The 20,603-nt window shown below is 42.3% G+C and overlaps 1 protein-coding gene across 5 annotated transcripts in view; it reads left to right on the top strand.

Annotated features, from left to right (window-relative positions):
- DIP2B (disco interacting protein 2 homolog B) overlaps positions 1-20,603 on the top strand; it is a 131,695-nt gene that overhangs the window by 80,849 nt on the left and 30,243 nt on the right. For all 5 annotated transcript variants that reach the window (XR_012642831.1, XM_074980353.1, XM_074980356.1 and 2 more), the window contains exons 6-19: positions 4,943-5,092; positions 7,069-7,188; positions 8,089-8,286; positions 9,407-9,498; positions 10,556-10,666; positions 12,126-12,249; positions 13,029-13,138; positions 13,985-14,087; positions 15,352-15,416; positions 16,266-16,359; positions 16,885-17,004; positions 18,423-18,537; positions 19,232-19,371; positions 20,293-20,429. Coding sequence is in view for 4 of the 5 variants with exons in the window: in XM_074980353.1 (XP_074836454.1) it covers positions 4,943-5,092; positions 7,069-7,188; positions 8,089-8,286; positions 9,407-9,498; positions 10,556-10,666; positions 12,126-12,249; positions 13,029-13,138; positions 13,985-14,087; positions 15,352-15,416; positions 16,266-16,359; positions 16,885-17,004; positions 18,423-18,537; positions 19,232-19,371; positions 20,293-20,429 (1,679 nt within the window). In the remaining variant the exon portion in view is untranslated. The remainder of the gene's footprint in view (positions 1-4,942; positions 5,093-7,068; positions 7,189-8,088; positions 8,287-9,406; positions 9,499-10,555; positions 10,667-12,125; positions 12,250-13,028; positions 13,139-13,984; positions 14,088-15,351; positions 15,417-16,265; positions 16,360-16,884; positions 17,005-18,422; positions 18,538-19,231; positions 19,372-20,292; positions 20,430-20,603) is intronic.

The raw sequence follows: 20,603 nt of genomic DNA, 5'->3' as shown, positions 1-20,603 counted from the left end.
TTAAAACAAGTGGAAAAGGAGAATACTTTGCTTTTAAATATTCTACTTGCACTATAGATCCTAATACAAATCTCTTAGTATTTATTGTTCAAAGACAAACAAATGCACACTGCTATTTAGGAGGGAATTGCAATTTCACAGATATGAAGCCTTGGCTATTTTGCAAGCTAGCTGTCCATGTTGCTGTGAAGGGGTTGGGAGAAACTACAGATCTGGATATCACAATCTCAGTTTTTTGCTACTCTGAGGTGCTCCCTGCTGCTGATTCTGCTGTATGAAATTTCAGGGTTTGTTTTGCTCCATTGCATGTCTTCCCTCTTACATGCTCTTAAGATTATTACTACATCCCAGGGGGTTGGCTGTATTTATATGCTTTGTGCTTTGGCTTAATTGGTTTGGAGCAATGCATAGAAGAAGATTTTACCAGCTTCACTTTACTTGTATCTATTTGATACTTATATTACTGATTTTTTTGCTCTTTACTGGGATGCAAGTGGCTTTCTGAAATGGAAAAGATGAGAGATTGCTGAGATTGGGAGATTGTCAAATGTAATCAGTATAATGCTGTATTGAAGCACAGAGGCACTTTCTACTCTTGCAGTACTTTTCCATTCCTTAGTTTTTAATCACCTTTCTACTATTGAATTAGGGTTGCTAGCTGTTTAGAACCAGTGTAGTCACTGTCAAATTAATATCTAATTTTCATAGCACTTGTTTTTAGTGATTCTCAACAAAATCTTGTATATGAGTTAGTATAAAATAAATAAAAACAATATTTTAATCATAACTGTTTGTGTTAGCAACACAAAATAGATATGTTTATCAAATGTCAACATCTGAAATTGTATGCATCAGAACTCTGGCATATACAATTTTATATGTGAGCTCTTTGGAGAGGGGCATAAAAAGGGTTCCTGCCAGATCACCATTACACAAAGCAGTACAAAACCAAGGTTCTTGTTCCCAGTGAGCTTTAGAAGAGCCACAGAGCAGTTACATTCCCCAGCAATATAGCGCCCAAGATGTAGAAGAGTGAAGCTCCTTTCTGCTGTAAGCACCCTTCTTTGCATGATGTAAGAGATGCGTAGTTGTAGAGCTTTCTGTCCTGCTATCCTTAGGAAGTGGGCCAGGAGGTTCCCCTCCTCTGCACTGCTAAGATGCATGGGATGTCTGGGGGATCTGCTGGAATTATAGATAATGTCATGTGCCAGCTCCTTGGGACCTGCTGCTGTGTACCTGTTGTTTGAGTAAGCTTCATGCATCTGTTTCAATCCAATATAAACCTGCAGGGCTTTTGATTTTCTTTTAAGAAAGAGTTATGGTGTCTGTTTATTTCATTTAGTAGCTTAACTACTATAACTCTATGCAAAATGCATAGCTTTCACCATTAATTAGCAAGTAATAAAGGAATTAATCTGCAAACATCTGGAAGAAAATAGTGATAGCTAACAGCCAGCATGAATTTCTAAAGAACAAATCATGCCACACCAATCTGATAGCTTCCTTTGACAGAATAACAAGGGAGAAGTGGTAGATGTGGTATATGTAGACTTTAGTAAGGCATTTGATATGGTCTCACATGATTGTCTTATCAATAAACTGGGCAAATGCAACTTACATCGGGCTACTATAAGGTGTGTGCATAACTGGCTGGATAACCATTCTCAGAGAGTAGTTACTAATGGTTTGCAGACATGCTAGAAAGGCATAACAAGTGGAGTTCCACAGGGGTCTGTTTTGGGACCAGGTCTATTCAATATTGTCACCAACAATTTAGATATTGCCATAGAGAGTACACTTACTAAGTTTGCAGATGATACCAAGCTGGGAGGGGTTGCAACTGCTTTGGAGGATCGGGTCATAATTCAAAATGATTTGGACAAATTGGAGAAATGGTCTGAGATAAACAGGATGAAGTTTAATAAGGACAAATGCAAAGTACTCCACTTAGGAAGGGACCATTAGCTTTATACATACAGAATGGGAAGCAGCTGTCTAGGAAGAAGTACTGCGGAAGGGGATTTAGGAGTTATAGTGGACCACAAGCTAAATCTGAGTCAACGGTTTGATGCTGTTGCAGAAAAAGCAAACATGATTCCGGGCTGCATTAACGGGAGTGTTGAGAGCAAGGCACAATAAGTCATTCTTCTGCTCTATTCATTGCTGATTAGACCTCAATTGGAGCACTGTCAGTTCAAGAAAGATGTGGAGAAACTGGAGAAGGTCCGGAGAAGAGCAACAAGAATGATTAAAGGTCTAGAGAACATGAGCTATGAGGGAAGAATGGAAGAACTGGGCTTGTTTAGTTTAGAAAAGAGAAGACTTAAAGGGGACATCATTGCGGTTTTTAAGTACCTAAAAGAGGGTTACAAGGAGAAGGGAGAAAAATTGTTCTCCTTGGCCTCTAAGGATAGGACAAGGAGCAACGGGCTTACACTGCAGCAAGGGAAGTTTAGGTTGGCTATCAGGAAAAACTTCTTAATTGTCAGGGTGATTAAACACTGGCATAAATTGCCTAGGGAGTTAGCGGAATCTCCATCACTGAAGATATTTAAGAACTGGTAAGATAGACATCTATCGGGGATCGTCTAGATGGTGCTTGGTCCTGCCGTGGGGGCCGGGAACTGGACTTGATGACCTCTCGAGGTCCCTTCCAGTTCTATTGTTTTATGATTACCACCAATAAAATATAAAACTGTTTAAGCGTTAAATGGCAGATGATTGGTTAAGGTAATTTTCATTAATACTCTAGTGCACTTACAGGTCACATGTTTACTGAATAACCACATCAGTGTGTGAAAAATTCATATTCCCTTTGTCTTAAACGCTCCTGATGAAACTTACAAACTTCCATCTTATCTCACTTACATCTTGTCACCCAGAATATTACAGATGTGTGAATTGTTATTTTATAGGCCAGTGTATGGTTATATGAATCTTTATATATCCATATTGACAAAGTGTGAATTACAAAAGTAATGGTGTACTTACGAAAATTACTTTATTTTGGTTATTTCCAGTGTGTTCATTGCCTATATTCTTTTATAGTGATACATTAGTTGCTTTTCTTCAGTAACCTAGTTTAACAAGACATGATGTATAGGACAGTAAATAATGTAAGTATAATGCAGCCACTTCTGTACTTTAACAATTAACTGCACACAATGTAGCAGCTTAGGATAAAAGAAAAAGTACCATAGCCAATTAAATCTATGGAGAAGACTTAGCTATACAAAATATATTTTCTTAAATGAAGCAGAGCCATATTTATCTCTCCTGCTATTTGTACAAAAGTCCTTGGAATTTTGAAGTGGATCTTTATTTGATGTCTCACCTGAAAGCCAGGATCTCCAGCAGCAAAATACCCTCCAATGCAGGGTTTCCCAAACTTTATATAGTTGGGAACTGTTTTTTATTCTTTTCAGTACCTCTTTTTGCGGCCCAAAAATATAAATGCATATTAAAAAAATGAAAAATGAATAAATTTTCACTGTTTGTTTGTTCACAATAATAATAGTACATAGCGATAATTTGCATACAGTAAGCCCTGGTGTTTATGCAGCTTCACGTTGCGCAAAACACACATTAAAGTGAGTTTCGCACAGTGTGAAGCTGCTGGGCTGTTAGCCTGCCTAGTTTCCCACAGCTACAGGCAGGGAAAGTAGGGGGAAGGCTTTTAGCTCTCCTAGGTGCCCACCCCTGCGGGCGGCCAGGCAAGCTAAAACACCCTTCCCAGAGTGGCACGGCTAAACCTCCTGCTGGCTCAGTTCCTCCCAATTCCTCTGCCCCTGTGGCCCCAGCTCACCCTCCTGCACGCCCCAGCTCACCTTCCCCAGTGGGGGGCTTCACCCGCACAACTGTGGCTCCCCTCCAACCCCCAGGTCCCAACCCCCACACCTGGCTCAGTCTCCCTGCTGCCCCAGCTCACCTCCTTCATTTGGGGCTTCGGCTCCCTGCTGTGGGTGCTCCGGGCCCTGGAGCCCTGAGGAAGAGGTGGCGGCTGCGGGTGTTCCAGGCCCTGGGGAAGTGGCGGCCGCAGGCGCTCCTGGCCCTGGAGCCCTGGGGAAGCCGCCGCCACCGCGGGTGCCCTGGCCCCCTCCCACAGCCCCAACCCACCCCCTACCCCTCCCTGACTTACTCAAAATTCAAGGTACACGAGGGTTGCCTGGAAGACAACCCTCATGTACCTTGAGGGATTACTGTGTTTTCAAAAGGACCAGTATTTTTTTTCTTTCCCCCACCGAAGACTGGTACTAGGCCACGGACCACACTTTGGGAAACACTGCTCTAACGCAAGGCTCTCCATATGACAAATGAAAGGCCAGCATCATTTCACAAAGACCTAGATTTTTCTTGCAGATCTATTATCAACTACTGTCCAGGTTCTACCCTGCTTTGCTATTGAAACTGAAGGGTATCGCAGCCCATGGTGATGTTTGTTTTCCAAACTTCTGGATTGTGTTTATAATCAATGTTTTTCTTTTTGATTAGTTTATAAAGCTGTAACTCAGGAGAAGGTTATGCATTGTGAAATATTTGTTACAGCTCACAGTCTAGCAGCGGTTAACACAACAGCTTTCTGTTCTAGGAGTTTGACTATCAGAAGGCAAATTTGTATCTAAATATACTTTTTTCTGTCCAGAGAGTACACGTGGTTTAGTGGTTAGAGTAGGAGGAGCTTGGGATCTGTCACTGAGTTGCTTTGTTACTTGGAAAAAGTCATTCTGTGGCTCCATTTTTCATTGTTCAAAATGGATAATGCATGCCACTTCAGGGTGCTAAAGCAGTGTTTAGAAATTACCCTGAGATGCTGTCACAAAAGCCATGGTAGAAGGCCAAAGTGTTATATTGACATGGAGGACGGTAGCTGAGGGGTAGTCAACACTTTATTTAGCCATTGGAAGAGTACTTTAATTGAATATCAGTTTTCTCCCTTTTCAAGAGAATTTCTCCATTCCCCCTGATGTCACCGCAACTACCTCCTCTTCCTCTTCCTCAGTCCGCCCAGCAACTATTGATCTTCCTCTATCAGGAATTGTGAAAGGCATGCACAAAGGATCCAATCGATCTAGTCTCATGGACACTGCTGATGGTATGGAACTGTTATGAGTGCCTACAAATGACAACATAGCATAGTATGAGCTGAACTGGGTGGGAGCAGTTCAATTACATATATGGCTTGTGGAATATGCTTATATTTACTGGAGGTGCTTAAACTGATTCAGACTCTACCAACACACCCTAAGTTTGAGTGGGTGCAGTATCAGCCTGTGGATACTCCCTATGCTCTCTACTCACTAGTAGTGGGAAGGGGAAACATGGAGCTGCATAGACTTGACAGCATATCCCAAGGTCAATACATGTAGGCTGTATTGGTTCGAGAAGTCCAAGACGTTTTGGACCAAGATTTTTTTTATACATCACTTGCTCGGAGTTCTTGGGAGCCTGCCTTCAACACAGCTATTTTAGAGAGCAACAATTGGTTGGTGGGATGAAGCAGATGTAATATTTCCCCTAAAGTGTCTGAAAGTAGGTTACAGTTATCTTTCAGGGACACTGAATGTCTCAGAGGACTGGAGATTTCTCATGTAGCTTGCTGACTCAGTTCCTGCCCTGTGATTTTCATTCAGTGCCATCAGATGACCTCTGACGGGAATTTTCATATGGGAGGTTCCTGATGGATGGACAAATGAAAATAACAAACACCATGGGGAATCTGAACGGTAGCCAAGAACTGAATGGGCCCTTTCCACTACTGCCTCAGATTGCTAGTGACAGAAAAATGGTGTGAGGAGACGTGGGGAGCTTGCACTGCTTATATACGTGCTCTTGGGCAGAAGAGTTCAGTCCCCAGAGTACTGACAGATAAATAACCCTACATCATCTTTGCTAAATTTACTATACTATGGTAAATGTCAAACATCTGGTACAGAGCTGGATCTCATGAACAGTAGTACACAGAGAGGGAAAACAAGGTCTGGGTAAAACTCATTGTGTGAAAGGAATTTGATTTTTAAATGAACTCAACAAAAATCAGCCTTGCTTAGGGAAACTATTAGTCTCCTGGGTAGAATTTCAAGGGAGCCTTTTTCTCATTGAAAATCCAACTTTACGTTGGAATTACAGCTAGTAAGTGAGGGTGGCTTTTTAAAAAAGCTCTGCTTCTTTCTGTTCAGCTTCTTGTCTGTTGGCAACAAAGTCCAGAATTTACATGTGGCCTTGTGCTTTTAAAATGATATTGTATTGGAATCTACACAAACTAAGTGGAGACTAATGAGAACGCAATTCTGAACTACAGTTTTGGTACTATGCAGCTGAAAATACAGATGTAAACCTATCTGAGGCAAAAGTGCTATCAATGTTTGTAGTTCTTACAACACCCTCTGCTGATTAAGTCATGTAATAGCACTGACAGTCATTTTGAACATTTGTTAAATTGCATGCCATATTTCGTAGCACATAATGCACCAAAGACCAATGGAATGAGACTTCGGAAAGAGATGAGATGAGTTAACAGTTTTATGTTGACAGGGCAAGTGGGAAGTTTTCCCCCTCTTTTTTCCAGTCATGTGCAGAACAACTTTTGTTACGAGAACAAGAAGAAGTCTTGTGGCACCTTATAGACCAACAGATATTTTGGAGCATAAGCTTTCGTGGGCAAAGACCCGCTTCATCAGATGCATGAGTGGGGTGGTGGTGGTTTCAGAGGGGTATTTAAAGAGTGGGGTCCCAGTAAGAGGGAGGGCCAGAGCTGACAAGGTCTATTCAGCAAGGTGGAAATGGCCCAGTATCAAAATTGACTTCTGTTATGTGTACCTAGGCATTTGTAGATCTGTACCACCAGTAAAAACACATGCTGTTGGCTGTGGGTGCTGTTAGGTGCTCTGCTAATCAGGTGGGCAACATTTGACTCTCTCCTGGGTGACCACCCAAGTGCTCATCTTAGAAAGAATACAGCAAGGGGGCACATCGGAAGAAAAGAATTTCTTGTGAAGGGGAGATAAGAAATTAACATTCTTAGGGAGGGCAAGCTCATTGACTTACTGAATTTTTTCTCCTCCCCACTAGGTGTCCCTGTAAGTAGCAGAGTCTCCACAAAAATTCAACAGCTGCTTAACACCCTGAAACGACCAAAAAGGCCACCCCTGAAAGAATTTTTTGTGGACGATTTTGAAGAAATCGTGGAAGGTAAAAACCAGCAAGAAATGCTCTTACTGCTCTTTTGATCACAAACGCTTGATGCATTTTATTATGCTGTTGTATGATGTTTACTTGGAGATTGATTTCCTCTTTAAAGATAATGTGAGCACCCATGGCATCTCAGTGGCCAAATTTCACGGGTAGGAATATAGTCATGACATTAATTTATTTCCCAGTTGATGGCAGTCTAGCCCCTTTCACCTTCACTATATTAATGCCAACCGCTTATACTTTTTTACAGAAAGTTGTGGGGGGCAGATACCTCAGTGGTTTGAGCATTGGCCTGCTAAATCTAGGGTTGTGAGCTCAAACCTTGAGGGATCTGTTTTGGTTATGGAGCAAAGTAAAATATATATTTAAAAAAAAAAAATTCTGTCCAGGATAATGAGAGGTCCTGCTGGGAGTGCAGGGGTCTGGACTTGATGACCTGTGAAGGTCCCTTCCAGTTGTAAATGGATTTTGAAAGTCAAATTTCAAAGGTCACCTGAGCCCTAATTATTTCCCAATGCAAGAGTGTGTTTTGGGTTTTTTCATCAGTATCTTCAAAGCAACTTGTGACTTGCTGGTTCAGTACAGTAGAATTACGTACCAGTGCATATAGGTTTTTATCAGCCTCATTATTACAGTTTCTGGGTGCCTTCCAATTGTGCATTAAGCAATATGATTTACATGTTGCATGTAGTTTATTCTCTCTGTCATTTTCTCCCTAGGGGGAATGATATTTGTGCAGGCCAATGTTTTGTCTTCTGTAATTTTGTTTGGGTGGGGTTTATAAACATGCAGGTTGCCCTGTGCTGTGTGTTGGGACAGCGTTTGTTTTCAGTTCTCTTTCCTGCTTATATGTGAGCTGGGATTAACCAGGTGCGGGGGGATTTAATTTTATTTCAGTCCCACAGCCTGACCCAAACCAGCCCAAACCAGAAGGGCGCCAAATGACCCCTGTGAAGGGAGAGCCACTGGGAGTAGTTTGTAATTGGCCTCCTGCCTTAGAAGCAGCACTGCAGCGCTGGGGGACCACACAGGCCAAATGCCCCTGTCTGACCACACTGGATGTTACAGGAAAACCAGTCTATACCCTGACATATGGTGAGTGGTGTATTTCTGCTACTGTACCACTCTTATGGTTCTAGGGCAAGGGCGAGCAAACTTCATATGTTAGGCCCCTCTTTTCATCCCTGCAATTAGCAGCCCCCTGTGACGCTCCCCCACACCTGTAATCCAAACCAAAGAAATTTTGGTTATGTTCATGGGAAGGAACCCCCTTTCAGCTTGTGTAAGAAAATACGTAAGTGAAAACTTTACTAAAATCAGTATATAAATGTGAATACATATACATAAAAACAGTATCATATTTCAACATTTTTAATGAGAGGGATGAGCATGACACCCAATGGCTGATAGTGCTGTGGCCCTCTTATGCAATTTCACACCCCCTGAGGGGGCCTGCCCCTCACTTTGCAAACCCTTGTTTTAGAGTACGCATGCTTTCTGGGTGGGCTGGATTGAGATGCTGGACAGGCTGTATCCAGCATGCGGGCTTCATTTTACCCACCCCGATCTAGAAATACTTGTGGATTAAACACCTGGCTCTGCTTTGTTGCCATTTAATTAAGAATATGATTTGAGAATCTATGTAAAAATTGTAGTGTTGCCTTCATGTTACTCTTGGACTTTTGTGATGAGCAACACAGCTGGGCAATAACAAAACAGCTATTTGAGTCTTCTTTTAAAAGGAAGACTTTGGTTTAATTTTTTGGAATCAAACATGCATAATGGTTAAGTCCTGCGTTTATGTAAAAGATTTTAGTGGGTTGGGTTTGCCTTTGCACCTTCTTATTGTTACATGAAATACTCCAGTGGACAGGGCATTGGATTTCTGGATCTGTTTCCATTTCTGCCACTCTATGTCACTATGGGCAAATGACAACCTCTTGGTGTCTCCACTTCCTCTTCTGCAAAATGGGGCTTAGGATCCTCACAGGTAGAGAGCCCTTTGAGATCTGTAACCGATAATGTGGCTTACAAGCTAAGTAATGCTCAAAACTTTTCTGTTAGTCTGTAAGGTGCCACAGGACCCTTCGTTGCTGTTACAGATCCAGACTAACACGGCTACCCCTCCAATACTTGACAAGCTACGTAGCGTTGCCCATATGATTGGTTGATGTGGAGATGACAGACTTCTTTTTTTTTTTTTTTTTTTTTTTAGGTAAATTATGGAGCAGAAGCCTTAAGCTGGCCTATACGCTTCTTAATAAACTTGGGACCAAAAACGAACCCGTGTTAAAACCTGGAGACAGGGTAATGAGCTTTGGAATGATTGGCTCTTCCTGTTAAAAATGAAGAGGGGTTTTTTTTGCATTGTCGCTTGCCACAAGTATTAGTCTTGTCCTTTTAATAAGGATGAGTGTGTGACAGTCATTCTAGGCCCCCAGCTGTGTTTTAATGAATGTTTTGAGGCTGCATGGAAAGGGCCTGTTGAGCCCTCAGGAAGAAAGCTTCTGGGTGAGATTTTCAAAAGTGCCTGAAGAAGTCACAGAGTTGTGTGCTCTAAACTCCCTTAAGTGCCTGTGTAAATCTCTCCTACCTGATTGTCCACCCCATAGGAGCAATGCCTATATCACAGGTTTTATCACACTGCTCTTTGCTTCCCATTGTATGTATCAAGAGATTAACTTCAGAGGGGTGTGTGTGTGTGTGTGTGTGTGTGAGAGAGAGAGAGAGAGAGAGAGCGCGCCCTATACACTATGTAGAGTTCCCAAAGAGAAGACCTGTATGGGATACTGTGTTAGAATCTGAACATGCATGGCCTCCTTTTAAAATTCCCAGAAAGCCATGTATCTTTGTCTCTTTCCCACCTCTGAAACTAAAGTGCCAAAATTCTTCAGTGGACCCTGACTGAAGGGTTGATGGTCATGTCAGCATCGCTCTAAAGAGGAAATTTTAGCAGGGCCAATGGACAGATTAGCATTACGCTGTTCATTTTAATGAGCCCTACTTAAAAAAAGAAACCGCAAAGAAAATTTTTGTCCTACCAAACTACTCTGGGATATCACTGCAGCCCTTTTGAATCCATACCCTTGGGAAAATCACACTAAAAAGTAAACTACTCACATGCAAAGATACAATGCAATAGGGAAAGGGGAAAGCTGTGAAATGAATACACTTCAGTAATAAAAATCTTGGGAGTGGTTTTGGAGGCATAACCGTAGGAAAGTTAAACTATTTATGGAAAGAGGTTCTGCGTTAAACAGGTTTCTACTATCTACAAATTTGCTCTAAGCAGAAAATGTAATAAATCCAGCCTTTAATGCTGCTCCTCATATCTTCTCTAACCAGATACTTCTGTGAATTTTAGGTAGCCCTTGTTTACCCCAACAATGACCCAGTCATGTTCATGGTATCGTTTTATGGCTGTCTGCTAGCAGAAGTGATCCCAGTGCCTATAGAGGTACCTCTCACCAGAAAGGTAATGTTGATCCATCTTAGAGGAGTGCTAGGCTGATGTGGAATGACACAAGTCAGGCCATCAGCCTCTGATTTGAAAGTGTTTCCATAGAGATCCACTGCAGCTTTAGAAGTTCTTCGATCCCAACACAGTGTTCAAGAGTCACATGAACCTGCCACTGCAGAATCTAAACCTGGAAAAGTATATTGGCTGCCTAAAAGAGTTTTGCTGAAGAGCTGAGAGAGCAGTGGATTTCTTTAGACACTGTGATAGACACATGTCTGTAACAAAATTAATGTTTCAACATGTCCTTGTTAATCTCCCTTCTACTAAGTGTCTAGGAGCTTCATTTCCAGCAGAGCTGATGACCTGCAGCTTCCTCCTGATTTCCGGGTTGGTTGTGGGTGCTCAGCTTGTCAGAAAAACAGACTCTTATTTCCAGTTCTTGGTATATAATTCCTGCTCCTGAAAGCATTTTTCCTCCCTTAATATTGTCATACTAATGCCATTTTAAAAGCAGCGAAAACAAAATTTCATGACAGGAAACCATGATAACATAATAATAGCAAACATACACCAAGAGCTGTGGTAATCAAATGTTCAGTCTGGTAATGCTGTGTGTTTCTAGGGCTTTGCTTTGCAGCCTCAAATGCTGTAGCAACCAAAATATGAAATTAAAGCTTAATATTTGTCCAGTCAGGTCACTTGATCAGTTACTCATTCCAGTGTTTTTCTTTGTGCAGTAGGGTTAATTAGTTACTGGGTGAAAGGGGGACAGATTGGGCATATTTATTATTTAGATATTTATATTTTCCTTTTTTGATTCATGTTTGAAGAGTTAGTGTTTTCCTTTGTGGAAAATAAACCATGTGAGTGCAATGACTGTACGTTGACATGCATCTCAGCAGGCCTGTCTTAACAGTAAAATCATCTCCTTTTTACCTCTGGTCTTTTATGGTTCTGCCAATGCAAAATTATCTTTTTTGGTTCCTTTTTCTAACAGTCTTCCCACTTGCATCCCTCGGCCTCAGAATTAAGTGGAGAGAACAGACTTGCTAGGCATCACATTAAGTAATCATTCACATTTTTACAGTAAATTCTAATTTTTCTGTGGCCTTTGGTTTACTCGCAGAAATACAGCTGTGTCTCAACTGCTCGGCCTGCCCTAGAGAACAAATTCTGTCAGCATCAGAGTCTGCGTTACTCCCAGCATGCCTTCATGAAACATATATTGTTTTCTAGAGCACGTTAAAATATGACTGTATCCATATCATCACTGTGAGCCTGTGGTTGTCATTTGAGTTTCAAACCATTTCCAGATACCCGTGGGACAAACCAAATGAAAGTGTTTTTTCCAGTGTGGTCCATAATGTTACTATCCAGTTACCAGAGAACTATCATGCCTTGAATTTTGGTAAGGGTAAAGTTGGCTTCATACTCAGTTATCTGAAACTCCCCATGATTATTTTGTTTTCTTCAGGATGCTGGTGGTCAGCAGATTGGCTTCCTCTTGGGCAGCTGTGGCATCACTTTGGCTCTCACCACTGAGGTTTGTCTAAAAGGGCTGCCAAAAACCCAAAATGGGGAAATTGTGCAGTTTAAAGGTTAGTTCAGTCACACTTTTGTTTTGACCAGTTTGTGTCAGATCTGAACTCTAAAACTAGCTGTTACAAGTCAAAAACCATGTGCTATGCTGCTCTTTTGGTTGAGTGAACAAGGTTTTCATTGGGATCATCACCTTCTCTGGGGCTATCTATTGCATGCACCACTGAGGCACAAACTTGTGCATGTCTCTGACGGAGCCAGTGTACTGCAATGGAGATTAGGATGAGGCCATTTTGGAATCCAACATTCTTCTAGAACAAGTTCAGCAGCATTTGAAGAGTAAATTATTGCACTCTTTTGCTGCACCAGAGCTGTATCTATGAACACTGCAAGATCAGTTTGTGAGTGGGGGGCAGGAGCCCACCACCCATTGCAAGCCCGAGATTCACTGATTCATGTGGGAAGGGATGAGTTGTCTAGCTAGTGCTCTGCCTGGGTTGATTTGTACATTTGCATTCATCTGATAACATTAAACCAAGCATAGGGAACTCCCTTGTCAAGTGATATTAAATTATCAACACAATTTACACAGCACATCATTTTCTGACAAGTGGTCCCTGTCATACTTTTGGAAGTAAACCCAATCAAGTCCAAATCTCCTTGGTTTCAAAGCTATATATTTCTCTGAAATGAATTTGCATTTTGCTTACTTAACTTTACTGCTGGGAAAACAAGCCTCAAGTGAAATGGGTAAATAATCGCTTACATGTTTTGAAATGAATATAGATTCTTTTAACAGATAAATAAGTCTTTAAGTTGCCTTTGATTTTGGCTCTAGGTTGGCCCAGACTCAAATGGGTTGTGACAGACTCAAAATATCTCTCCAAGTCACCAAAGGACTGGCAGCCCAACATCTCCGCTGCGGGAACTGAGCCAGCATATATTGAGGTGGGTAGTGAATGAAGGTTAGAAATGAGCTTTTCTGGGTTGAATTTAATGTATATGAAGCCATCAAAATGTTAGTGGTTTACATAAGCTGTGCCAGACTTACCAATTTCTTGATGAAACAATGTATTTTCATCATGTACAACTTGCTATGATGCTTGATTTTTGTCATGTACCAGTTTGTGGTTTTAGTTAGTTTGCTGTTCAAAAGCCAGAAGAAGACAGTCTGTGAAACATTTCAGATACAGGGCATGGGGTATCTATAAAGTGGCTTAATCTGTCTCCCAGGGGTGTATCAATACATGTTAGAAGGCTTAAGGCTGGGAGGGTTGGTACAGTCCAGCCTTTAGCTTAGGTTCCCCTGTGCTTATCTTTTCATTTGGTCTTTTCATTCTTTTCAGTACTTGGTAACTCTCAGATTTCTGCCTTCACATAGCAACACTTTGAATTGTTCACATCTCATGGCAGGCATGTCTTCCTCTGTACATCCCAGTAATACCAACTGTGAACTATTGCATCCTATATAATATCATTTTGGAAGACACCAACCCTACAAACTGCTTCTTCAGTTTGTCTTTTCTGTTGGCAGAAGTTACAATAATACACTTACCTGGACAATGATTAGGGTTTGGGAATAGGCTACCTCCAGGTATAAATATGGCTGCCTTTACTTTCCATGAATAGTCTTTCTCTCCTCTAGTGAATCCTGCTGATGCACCTACACAACAGTTCTTTTAAATGTGATCCCATTAATTAAGGAGAGAACTTAATAAGGGCTTAGCCACATTACAGACTCCTTTATGTGCAGCGTCCAGAGTAACCTGTTTGATTATGTTTTATGCTTTCCAGTATAAGACCAGTAAGGAAGGCAGTGTGATGGGGGTGACAGTGTCACGGATTGCCATGCTAGCTCATTGTCAGGCTTTGTCTCAGGCTTGCAACTACACTGAAGGTGAGTAGTGTCATGTGGTAGATATGTACATGAAGGGGTGAAAGCTCAGCTCACAGTGAGATCATTCTTTCCACTGCTCAGTGAGATGCATTTTAAACATTTAAACAATCTATCACACATTAAATTTGTAGCTTAGACTTAGACAGGTCAACCCATAATTATCTGCACCTCAGCCCACACCCTGCCCAGCAGCCTTAAGAGAGAAGGACAAAAGGTATGCTTTGCAGTATACATGGAGGTTTGTAAATACAGGTATTGGTGAACTGGGGGATGGAAGGAGTAGAACTGCACAAGCTCCAGACTTTGAAGATCCCTTTTCAGAGAGCATCCTGCCACCAGCTCCTTTTTGCTTACATTGAAGGAGCTCCTTTGCTCACCTCCATGCTGACAATGCACACACCCCACAGCTGCTCAAATAACCACCCTTAGGAGTTACATTCAGTTACAGAGAGTAGAAGGTGATTCACAAAGCTCTTTCTGCAGGAAGTGTCTTTGTCTACTCTGTCTACAGAATTAGTCCTTTATATACCAAGTATCTCAGAGCTTCTTTAAGAGCTGTACGTCGTCATCTCTGTTTGACATGCAACTTTGTTCCTTTTGGAGCCATTCCGTTCATTTCCACTGCTGCTGCTGATCAGCCTTCCAGGGCCTTTGAATGACAGCTCTAACTCTTTCCACTCAACAACTCATTTATAAGGAGGCTAGGACACTCCAATATTACAGTGGCAGGTGTGATATAAAAGCTTAAAGATGCCATGTTCCTTCCCTTAAATTCATTTTAGGTAGGTCTGCTCTGTCTTGTCACCCTTTTTATTGTGCTCTGTGTAGGTACCTGAGTGTGCTTGCTTTGTGTTATCCATAACGAGGAGCTCTGAATCTATTTAATAATGCATAAGAGGGCAAACTGACTAGTCTTCACATTTCCTGTTTGCATAATGCAGCCAGTTTGCGCTGCCATGAAGAGGTATTTGTGTAGTGTCCAAGTGCTATGTGAAGAATTAAGAAATAATTGGCACTTGGAATTTGTCAAGGGAAAACAGTGATCTTTAAGGTTTGTAAAGAAAGTTACAAGGTGAAAAAAGCAGGGTCATGTCCCCAGCTTCAGCGTTCCAAGTATCTGTTTGAAGTGAACCACTTAGGCTGCCTCTGGGAGCTAACTTGATTTTGCATTAGGAAAGGGGCAAGTTCCTGTATCAGTAATACAGTTGTATCTACTCAGTTATCTGCCAGGTTTCTTACTGACATCACACCTTCCCTCTTCCAGGTGAAACCATAGTGAATGTTCTGGATTTCAAGAAGGATGCAGGCCTCTGGCATGCCATGTTAACGGTAAGCTGGTGCCTCAGGGAGAAAGCTGGGAGGATGGTAATTCTGGCTCTCCCAGATCATAATGTGAAGTAATGTTTGAGGAGGAGAGTTGGATGCAATTGGCTGTCAGATCTGGCTTTACACACTGACTCTGGAGTCTGCAGTTCTGCTGGCAGGAGGAATAGTCTTCTTCCTAGTCATTATACTCTCCTCTTCGTTCAAGTAGTGCTTTGAAACATTAACTGCAGGAAGTGCATGAGCTTTACCAGGCACTGGGATGGGGAAATGGGACTGCTGTGGCTGATTTATATTGGCTGTGTTTTGTTGGCCTTTTTGTGATGGGGGATGTGTGCATGTGCGCACTGGGATGAGGAAATGGGACTGCTGTGGCTGATTTATATTGGCTGTGTTTTGTTGGCCTTTTTGTGGTGTGTGTGTATGTGTGTGCACGCACGCGCACGCATGCCTGAGTGGCTCTCAGAGGGTGTGGAGCTCCTCCTGAGGGTAACTGAGGCAACCAGGTGACACCTCTGGACTGCAGACAAAGGAGGAGGTGGAGCCTGAGGGGTTTGAATTAGAACTGGAAGCTGGAAAGCAGTTAGTCTGGGCTGGGAGAGAGAGAGGGGGACAAAGGAGGGGGCAAGGCCCCGGCTCCAGGGGCCCCTCGGGGCCTCCTCTCCCCAGCATGGTTTGGACTGGCTGTCTCTGATTGCTGTAGTGGCTCTTCTGTAAGATGCTGTGTCCTATCAGCTAATAAACCCACTATTCTCCTGCTGAGTGAGAGTCACTCCTGCCTGCGGACGAGGTGCAGTGCCTGAGAATCCCAGATCCCCATCACACCTTTCCAACAAGTCTCTCTCTGTTTTCCAGAATGTAATGAACAAGCTGCACACACTTAGCGTGCCCTACTCTGTGATGAAAACCTGCCCACTCTCCTGGGTGCAGAGAGTTCATACGCACAAGGGTAACACTGATGTTCCTTAAAATTCCAGATGTACCTTTGTGAAACAAAACAAACTGTACTTTTATTTAAAGATTGGGATCCTGCCTGATTGCTAGTCAGAAACACACCAAGTGGGCCAAACCCCTGGATTCCTTTCCATGCTTGTATAGGACAGGCTGCTGTGCACCTGTTGGGGTGCCACAAACTTGTGATCTGGTAGTCTGGGGAATGGCATCAGCATGCAGGGGCCACTAACGCCAGTCTCTTACTGGAGCACACAGAGGTCAGTCACTGCCTAGTGTGGTAGGCTGTCATGGCAATTTTGACCTAGCAATGTGGGTGCTCTACCTTCACCTCCCATGGGAGAGGAGGGTTCCATATTTGCAATCCTTTTTACTTAGCTTTCAAATGGGCTAAAGGAGTCAGGTCCCTGAGCTGTAGATATTTGTCCCAAGGGAAAGCTACTAAGGTAGGACCCTGCAGCTTCACTGAAAGATTTTGTTAAATGAATTTATTTGTGCTTTTGTGTGTTCTCTTCATTTGCAGCGAAGGTGGCTTTAGTGAAGTGCCGAGACCTGCACTGGGCCATGATGGCTCATCGGGACCAGAAAGATATTAGCCTGAGTTCCCTGCGGATGCTGATTGTAACTGATGGTGCTAATCCCTGTGAGTATTCCTTCACATTGCTGCCATGAGAAAGATCCTTCTGGTGATGCTTTCAGTCACTGCTGTGTACAGTAAACCCCCGAGAAGTGTGATTTCGATTAGCACTTAACTTTCATTAACACTGCAAGTGGCTGCCTCTGCCCCTCACTTCCCCCAGCTGGGGAAGGCGACAGTTGAAGCTGCTAGCTGCGCCACTTCTCCCAGCCAGGGGAAGCCAGCAGCTGGAAGGGCGATGGAGCGCTGCTGCTCCCCAGCTGGGAGGAGGAGCAGCAGACCTCTGCAGAGGCTCCAGCTGCCCTCTCCTCCAGCCAGAGGATTTCCCCAACCTCCACTCCCCAAATTACACAATATTTGGTTTATGTGGCAGTTGCCGAGGATGCAACCTCAGTGTAAATTGAGGGGTTACTAGTAGTGTCTTCTGTCAGGAATAAACTAAGGCAACAGTCTAACTATCCAGAAAGGAAGGCTTCAGTGCCCCAAATACAAGGGTACAAGATTTCAGGTTCCACACCCACCCCAGAGTCCCCCTGTTGACAGGAAACCATGATGGGAGTGAGTGGTTCTAAACTGCACACAGGGGAGGAAGGTTTTTAAAATGGTGTTGAAACAAATGAGCAACAGATCTTCACAGTGTGCTGGTGATTACGTGACTTAATGTCTGTCCAGATGATGCTTACTGGAGGGGTGAGATTTGAATACAACTAGGGCTATTTTGGATTTGTGTAGTGGAGGGAAATGGAATCAGTGGACATATGCTGTTATGGGGAAGATGAGGAAAATGTTTGTCATGTAACTGTTCTCTACCTTTGTATGTAAAAGCTCTGGAACACACTAGAAGATTGTTTGGGCCTTAGCCAGCAAGGTATTACTTTCTGATTCGGTCATTATTGCATAAATACCTTATTATCTTTGAAAAATTAAAACTGTAAATTGTTTAAGAATGTGGAGAAAAAGTTGTCGTCTTATTTTACACAGGGTGCACTGAACCCCTTAAATCACAGTCTCTGTTCTGAGGCTTTCCCTAATAGTACTTATTCATTGTCTGTACAGTTCTTCCCCAAAATGTTTTTTTGTATATCTGGGATTACAGAAATACATCACAACGTTATAAATAGATAAAGGGAGCTAATCTCAGAAAGAGGTACTGGAGTATTATTACAGTTATAGGTAATTGAAGTATACTTAGGATTTCTTCAAATTCTACTTGAATGACTTAGATACCCAAGTCCCATTGACTTTGAGAAACTCACTTAGGCTCTTTAGTGCCAAAAATTACATGTAAAAATGTACCCTCTGTTAGAAACGAGAGTGCAGGTTACAGGATCCCTAAATAAAAATGTGCTACTTATTTCCAGGTACTTTCTAAGCAGATTTTTTTTTTCAATTTCAAAAACTGTTTAAAATGTCTTATCTTCCAGGGTCTGTTTCTTCATGTGATGCTTTCCTGAGCTTGTTTCAGAGCCATGGGCTTAAACCTGAGGCAATCTGTCCATGTGCCACATCACCAGAAGCAATGACTGTAGCACTACGAAGGTACTGTGATGCATAGCAATGTCTCCTGCTAACCTGTGTCCATGTTTAAAGGGACATGTTACAAATATTTTTGAATAATTTCTTTCTTGTCTTTGAAGTAATTTCTGAAACTATTGAAAACTGAGATAAATTTGAAGTTTTTACTCTTAGTTTACTTTTTGCATTTTCGGATGAAGGCAGGAAATAAGGAATAGTCTGTTCCCATTTTGTAGACAGTTTTTAGTTTTAACTTTCAGGCCCTTGCAGTGTTTGAGCTGGAAAAATATTTAAGCTTAAAAAAAAAACAAAAAAAAAAACTGTATGTATGTTTCAAACTGTTTCATACTCTGTTCCTGTCCATTGTCCCTCCTCCACGCAGTAAACAAAGCAGTGGTGCTAGCCCAAGATCTGGCACATTTAATAGATTACCCAGGTGGAAGAGCTGCTCCACAAGGCTTTTTGCTGGCCTTTCCAATGCATGCACTGGCCTTGAACTAATCTTTTCCAGCTCCCCAGCATAGCTCTCCCAGCTGGTATTCCTTTCCCTCCCCCAAATTCAGGTGTGAAATGGGATTTCAGTTGCATATCTCTCAGAATTACACATGTAAGAACCAAGACAAGCATCCTTATGTCACTGTGTGGATGTTCCCTCTGAAGACCTAATGATATTATGTTTTTACTGATGTTTTAGCATGTTGGTTTGTTTCCTTCAAAGGCCTGGTGTCCCTGGGGCGCCCTTGCCCGGAAGAGCCATCCTGTCCATGAATGGGCTAAGTTACAGTGTCATTCGTGTGAACACTGAAGACAAAAACTCTGCTCTAACAGTACAGGATGTTGGCCATGTGATGCCAGGAGGTGAGAGTGCATAGGGCCTTGTATTTTCATAAACATCCTTGGCAGATGGCATGCATGTAGCAGAGCATGAGGCTGGGAGTGAAGTCTCTGAGACTGAGGCTTCCAAACCACTTAATGAATTCTGATCACTCAGTGCTCAGTTAGAATAAAAAAACAATTAGGCATTGAGATTCCCAAGGAAGGCAGCTCTGAAAATCTCAGCCTTAGCTTCTATTACTGCCTCTGCTGCTGACTTTTGAGTTGCAGAGGTAACTGCGTAGCTTTCCTTTACTTCATCTTATCCATCTGTGAAATGGACATAATGCTCCTTGACAAGGGTTTAGGGGTTCTAGAGCTTGTAAAGTCCCTGTCTCAGTGGAAAGTCCTGATCTTCAGTAAGTCATTCTTGTGGCCTGGGCCCAGGCAGTCAGTGGCATATTCCTTTGTAAAAACAAAAAAGCAGTCCAGTAGCACTTTAAAGGCTAACAAAATAATTTATTAGGTGGTGAGCTTTTGTGGGATAGACCCACTTCTTCAGACCTTCTTCTTGGTCTGAAGAAGTGGGTCTATCCCACAAAAGCTCACCACCTAATATTTTGTTAGTCTTTCAAGTGCTACTGGACTGCTTTTTTGTTTTGATAGTATATAGACTAACGTGGCTATCTCTCTGTTAATATTCCTTTGTGTTATGCTTTATGACAGTGCAAACTTTGCAGCTGGTCCACATGACATACAACTTGGTCGTGAACCCTTTAATATAAGGAGCCAATGGCCTGATGAAATGTCCATGTGTGTTCAGCTCCAACAGTCACACTGTTTACTCACTTGCTACCACTTACTAAAAAGTTAATCATTCCTCATGCTTAAGTATGTGAGGTGGTTTTAAAAAAGGCCCCTGAGCACTGCTTGCCAAGTTGTGTAATGGTGTGTGCTTTGTTCTAGGAATGATGTGCATTGTGAAACCCGATGGACCTCCTCAACTCTGTAAAACAGATGAGATTGGTGAAATCTGTATTAGCTCCAGAACAGGAGGAATGATGTATTATGGGCTGGCTGGAGTGACAAAGAATACGTTTGAGGTGTGTGTCATAAGAGATTTTTGCCTTCTCTTGTGTCATTAGCTTCCATCTGCTGTCTTCTGTGTGGAATTCTTTTTCCTGCAGAGCCTTTTGATTGCTATAAAAAGTAATCGTGTCAATATATAGGCGTTACATATGGAGACAACTTTCCCTGGCTTGCATGTTATAGTTTAT

Source organism: Carettochelys insculpta, chromosome 29 (assembly GCF_033958435.1).
Source record: "Carettochelys insculpta isolate YL-2023 chromosome 29, ASM3395843v1, whole genome shotgun sequence".
Taxonomy (NCBI): Eukaryota; Metazoa; Chordata; order Testudines; family Carettochelyidae; genus Carettochelys; species Carettochelys insculpta.
This window is presented reverse-complemented; position numbering and strand designations above follow the sequence as displayed.